We start from the raw sequence: 6,288 nt of genomic DNA, 5'->3' as shown, positions 1-6,288 counted from the left end.
GAGGTGCGAATCAAACCCATCTCTACTCACTTGACCTCCCGAGGCTGAGTGGACCCCGTTCCAGCCCTCGTACCACTTTTCAAATTTCGTGGCAGAGCCGGGAATTGAACCCGGGCCTCCGGGGGGTGACAGCTAATCACACTAACCATTACACCACAGAGGCGCACTATAATATTTTCTGCCTTCATTATATCTGCCGTTCGCAAGAAGTAGAAAACAATCCGTAACGAAGTTGGGCAAATAATACATAAGTTATTAAACAGTGTGATCAAGAATATATAGAGGGTAAAATGAAGTATGTATTGAAACAAATAAACGTGTGTGTCACAGATTACGGGGGTGAATCTGTCCAAAGTTATCATTACTGTTCGAAAGGAAGGGAATTTCTGCCGGTGAATCTTACTAATGTCCGCCTCTGTGGTGTAGTGATTAGTGTGATTAGCTGCCGCCCCCGGAGGCCCGGGTTCGATTCCCGGCTATGCCACGAAATTTGAAAAGTGGTACGTGGGCTTGAACGGGTCCACTCAGCCTCCGGAGGTCAACTGAGTAGAGATGGGTTCGATTCTCACCTCAGCCATCCTGGAAGTGGTTTTCCGTGGTTTCCTACTTTTCCTCCAGGCAAATTCTGGGATGGTACCTAACTTACGGCCATGGCCACTTCCTTCCCTCTTCCTTGTCCATCCTTTCCAATCTTCCCATCCCCCACCAAGGCCCCTGTTCAGCATTGCAGGTGAGGCCGCCTGGGCGAGGTACTGGTCATTCTCCCCAGGTGTATCCCCCGACCAAATGTCTCACGCTCCAGGACACTGTCCTTGAGGCGGTAGAGGTGAGATCCCTCGCTGAGTTCGAGGGAAAAACCAACCCTGGAGGGTAAGCAGATTAAGAAAGGGAGAAAGAATCTTACTAATATTAGTACCCCAGATTAAAAGGCGACAAACTTTCTGAAGAACATGTTCCATTGTCATGATCATCAATAAACTGAATTTAGGGTTCGATAAGCGAGTGAGAAAAGACATTACAAGGGACTTCTATATGGTAAAGGGGTCTAGTTCCTACAGCACCGAAACTTTTTACTGTAATTCGAGAAAAATTAAACTTAACTTGTAAGGTCCAGTCTTTGAGAAGACTGTTGCGTGAAATTAAATTTCGGTGGAAGAGTTGTGGTAGCAAGAGAAAAAATATTAATTGAACGAGCTAAGTATCGAAGTATCATCAGAACTTTCCGTGATCAAAACAATAATAATGCTTACATGGATGAGTGCTGATTAAATAATAATCTTACATCTGGTAAATGTTGGCAGAGTGAAAACAACCAACAGAAGCTCTTCGAATACTGCATCCAAACGTGACTTTATTGCCGAAGCACAGTAGCTACAGAGCAGATATGGCCAGGGGTGATTACCGTGGGCAAATAAATGCTGTTAATTTTAGGAAGTGGCTGAGAGAAATATTGTTCCCTAACCTACCCAAAGAAAGCATTGTAATAATGGATAATATCCCTTAATAAAGTGTTCAGGGAAATAAATCACCCTCTCAATATGTTATCAAACGAGACATGATGGAATGGCTAACAGAAAGAAGCAATGTTCTGTTTTCTGAATATATGAAAACATTCGAGAATTTTGAAGTTATTCAATAGCTCAAAAAACAAGAAAGAGTATATCGCTTTGATGATGGACACACTGTCATACGGGCCGGGCTGAGTGGCTTAAGGCCCGCTCCCACTTAGTGGAATGGAATCGAATCGAACCGAACAGAATTTTTTTTTAACATGTGATTAAATGGGAGATAGAGCTGGCGATCGCCACGAGTCGAATCGAATCGAACCGAACGGAACAGGATTCTCTGCCAAGAATATTTTTCGACTAGCGGAGCGGAATCGAACAGAATTATCAACATTCGTGTAACTTCGTAAACGATCGGCATCTTTCGGTCGGGGATTTGGCGGCAAATGTGTATCAGGTGGAAGTCAGCTGTTTCCTACAGATTGAAGAGACGTTTTAATTTGCGATAGTTAATTTGCTTTATTTATAATAATGGACACAGAAAAGCTGATCAGTTTAGTTCAGAAATACAGTTTTCTTTATGACAAGTCCCACAAGCACTACTGTAACAACAACGTAAGAGACAATGCCTGGGAGGAAATAAGCAAGGAAATAAAAAATCAAACAGGTTAGAAAGATTATATACAAGTTATTTCATAATTGTTGTTGACCTTATTATAAAATTGTATCATGTTGAAGTACACATATAATATACTAGTACGATAATTGACATCACTTAGGCCTATATTTATTATATTTACAGTATTTACAATAAAAAATATATATTTACATTGAACAATTTCATAAGTGCTACACTTTGCTGCGGACAACAAACACTTCACAGATTTTAATTTGTGTTCAGTCTACCTCTATTAATGATGTCGTTTTGCCATGGTACGCAACCTACTGCATTAAAATAAGTTTTAAATTCATCACGTACTCCCATTGCAACAGAAGTAGCATTTCCTCCTGTAAAATGCAACCGCTGCAGAGCTGCTGAAGTTGAATTTAACGATTCCTCTTCAACGAACGAAATTACATCGTCTCTCAAGAAATTGTGCAGTACACAAGTTGTGAAAACTATGTTCTTTACATGTTGAGGAGTTTGCTGCAAACGTCTTTGATACAGTCTAAACTTTTGAGCCATTATTCCGAATGTGTTCTCTACTACATTTCGCGCTCTACTGAGTCTGTAATTAAATATTTTCTTTTCTTTGTTGCCATTTAATTGAGCTTTGGAGTAAGGTCGCATCAAATAAGTCTTTAAGGGGAATGCTTCATCCCCTACAATAACATGGGGTAAATGGATATCCGTACCAGGTAGATTTTTCTTTTCCGGAATATTCAAGTTTTTTGTTTCCAGCGCTTTTCCTAAATTTGAATTTTGAAAAATTCCTCCATCACTATTAGAACCAAATGCTCCAATATCCACGGCTATGAATTTATAGTTCGAGTCCACCAATGCCAAAAGAACAATAGAAAATGTGCCCTTGTAATTATAAAACAAAGAACCACTTTTATTTGGTGCTTGTATGATGACATGTTTCCCATCAATGGAACCTATACAGTTTGGGAAGTGCCATCGTTCTTGAAATCCCTTCTCAACACTTTTCCATTTTTCTTCAGTCGGTTTTGGCATGTATATAGGATGAAGAATGTTCGATAAAATTTCACATGTTTCATTAACAATTTTGACGACTGTGGAATGTCCTAACCTGTAGCTGAACGAAATTGTTCGCAAGCTATCCCCTGTAGCAAGGAACCTGAAACAAAATAGAGAACAGTTCACTATATTTTGCCTTATATAGTATTTATGTTACAAATTTAAATTATGGTACTTATGGGCCTGTTTTCTTTTCCAGCAACTGAATGTAAAGAATCCTGGAAGCGTTTGAGAGAATGCTACAGGAAATCTCTGATCAAGAAAGAAAAAAGTGGAAGTCAGGGAGGGGTAAAAAAAGACTGGAGATTTCAGAATGAGCTGTCATTCTTGAAGCCATACCTTGCACCAATTTCCCCACAGTTATCCAATATTTCCACAGAAAACACATCCCAGAATTTAATAATAGAACCAACTCAATATTTTCTTTTGAATGACAATGACACCATTATATCAACCGAACCTGTAACACCTGAGTCTGTAGTGTATATTGAGCCAGAAACCACTGAAGGAACTTGTGCTGCAGATCCTAACCAGTTCACACAAGAAAAACCATCTACTTCACAGGCAACAATCTCACCATCAACAAAAACAGTGCATTCTGGTTTTAAAAGGAAACGATCCCAGACACCTCCATCCACATCTGTAGCTACAGTTTTGTCTAATTATCTGGAAAAGGTGAACCCTCTTGAAACAAACAAAACTGATGCGATAACACACTTCTTTTTAAGTATGGCAGAGACTGTAAAATCTTTGCCTCTGGACCTTCAAATTGCTACGAAGAGAAGGGTACTAGAAGCTGTGACAGATGCTGAGATGGAAGCAGTCAACCGACAGGGTTATCAATGAAGAGTACAAAAAGTACATTATTTTGTTGTTGTTCTGTTCACTGCTATAAGTTGTAATAAAATAGATTATTTTAAGATTCAATTACTGTTTTTTATTAAATTTAAAATTATTGCAGCTTACCTCAAGTAATTATTCTCAGAAACTTCAAAACTGGGTAAACTTTTTCTTAAAATATACATTAGTCCCTCATATTATGGTGTATTCCAAGAAACCTTCCTGTATATCACATGTGTTATCAATGAATGCTACTTTTAATCTCTCTGTAGTGGTATCTACCTTCGACCTGTTATGAGTTATTCAAAATTAACATCAACTGCTTCCTATAACTCATATGATCTGGTCCCAATGAATCAAGAAATTAGAAAATATCTTACTGACAGGTTGTAAAAAGTTTGCTAAGAGACCTGCCTGTATATTTATTACAAGGTCTCCCATTAATAATGTTTTAACATAGGTACTGGAGACAAATCTACTTTCATCAACCATGTTAATACTACTGGTACAAATATCATTCAAATTAGGTTAACAATTAGTAGGCCAACTTATTGGGAACAACCTCAAACAAGAACTAAAAACAAAATAAAATTTGTTTTAGTTCCAATAAGAACTTGGGGCACCTTCATTATCAGGTACAACCAGAGTGCAATTAAAAATTAGTAGCCCTAGTTATTCAGTGAAAATTTAAATTTAAGTAATTCAAGCTTTGAGTTTTATGCCTAAATTCTAATTAGGCCTACAGCCTATATTATAATAAAATCTTGATCATGACCTTTTAAAGCATTATAAAACCTTTCATTTGTTATTCTGGCTACTGACACCCTACAGCTATACTGTTTGACTTTTGATTTTCCACAGGACAGCAAATTTAAATTTAATAATGTTTAATAAAGCTGCTGTCAAGCCTAATGCTATAAACTTAGAGGATTTAAATTATTATTCTAATGAGGATTCTATGCAGGACTATTCCTATCTGTCTACCAATAGGCCTAGTATGAAATGAACAATTTTCTCTCATTCAACTTTTTCTGATATTCTGGGGGTAATTCAGTTGTTGGTGTTGAAAGTATTTTACGTTCCTTATTCTTTTTTTAAGTTTGAACATATTTCCTTTGATATTTTTATGTGAGTTCAAGTTCCACTCTTACAATCTATAGTCCTAATTTTACAGAACATAATAGCCCACTAATACTTGGAAAGCACCACACTAATTTAAATTTGCTGTCTTGTAGGAATTCAAAAAAGTAGAACAGAATAGCTATAGGTTGTCAGTAGCCAGAATAACAAATGCAAAGTTTTATAATGCTCTAAAAGGTCATGATCAAGATTTTATTTCGATATAGGCTGTTATTAGAATTTAGGCCTAAAACTCAAAGTTTGAATGCAGCAGAAAAACCTATTTATAGCCATTAATAACGAATATATGAATAAGGATAAGTCATTTATCTTATAAGTTCACACCGAGTAGCTTTCGAACTTCACAAAACTCTTATTCGACAGGGAATAGAACAAATAAGTAAAATTAGAAGATCACGGCGGGATTACGCCAACTTGCTCTTTCCAGTAAATTTCTACAAGGTAGGTACCGGTAGAGATGCATGCGATGATTATTTCACGGTGAAGTGATGGAGCTAGTTTGCATTTCTACTGCAGTAATTATATAACAATTATTGCTTTTATTTACTTCTATTGCTATCAAATTTCCCAGTCAGCTGACGACTGGTTAGGCTTCCCGTTCGAGTTGACGTTAAAATAATATCGGTACTGCTATGGAGAAATTAACATTCTCCGTAACAGCTCGCTAGAATTTCGTCAATAATTTGTAATAAAACTTGCCCACAACAAGCTCACTTGCCGGAAACACTCAACAGGATTGATAACGAAGTGTCTAAACATAGGCCTACCCACATAATTGTCATTATCATATATTATGATATATATTCGGTTTTGGCTTAAAAATTTTACAACTTACCTCAAGCAGACGATCATTCTCAGAAGAGGAGGTACTGGTGCACGAAATCTTGTAAACTGTTTCGTTAAATGTGGTTCTGCCATCTGAAATAGTTGTTGAAATTTCAACACACTCATTCTGAAGTACTGCCGAAACTTAGCTTCATCGCGCAATAAATATTCAAATAAAGTTGCATACTCTCCTTTCGGCTCTCTTGTTAAATTAATTTCATGTACCCAAAATCTTCTCCGATCTCTTTTCCTCTCATTATCTTCATTTTCCGCCTC

General features: G+C 37.2%; 1 protein-coding gene across 1 annotated transcript; it reads right to left on the bottom strand.

Moving 5' to 3' along the window:
• Positions 1-2,270: 2,270 nt before the first annotated feature.
• Positions 2,271-6,066, bottom strand: LOC137501542 (uncharacterized). The gene is made up of 2 exons (XM_068228712.1): positions 6,023-6,066; positions 2,271-3,307 (listed from the first exon to the last, which is right to left on the bottom strand). The coding sequence occupies exons 1-2, from the start codon at positions 6,037-6,039 to the stop codon at positions 2,392-2,394; spliced, it is 933 nt and encodes a 310-aa protein (XP_068084813.1). The 5' UTR covers positions 6,040-6,066; the 3' UTR covers positions 2,271-2,391.
• Between the last annotated feature and the right edge of the window lie 222 nt (positions 6,067-6,288).

The sequence above is a fragment of the Anabrus simplex genome, chromosome 1 (assembly GCF_040414725.1).
Source record: "Anabrus simplex isolate iqAnaSimp1 chromosome 1, ASM4041472v1, whole genome shotgun sequence".
Lineage (NCBI taxonomy): Eukaryota > Metazoa > Arthropoda > Insecta > Orthoptera > Tettigoniidae > Anabrus > Anabrus simplex.
Note: the sequence above shows the minus strand (reverse complement) of the source record. Positions and strands in the feature narration are given on the sequence as shown.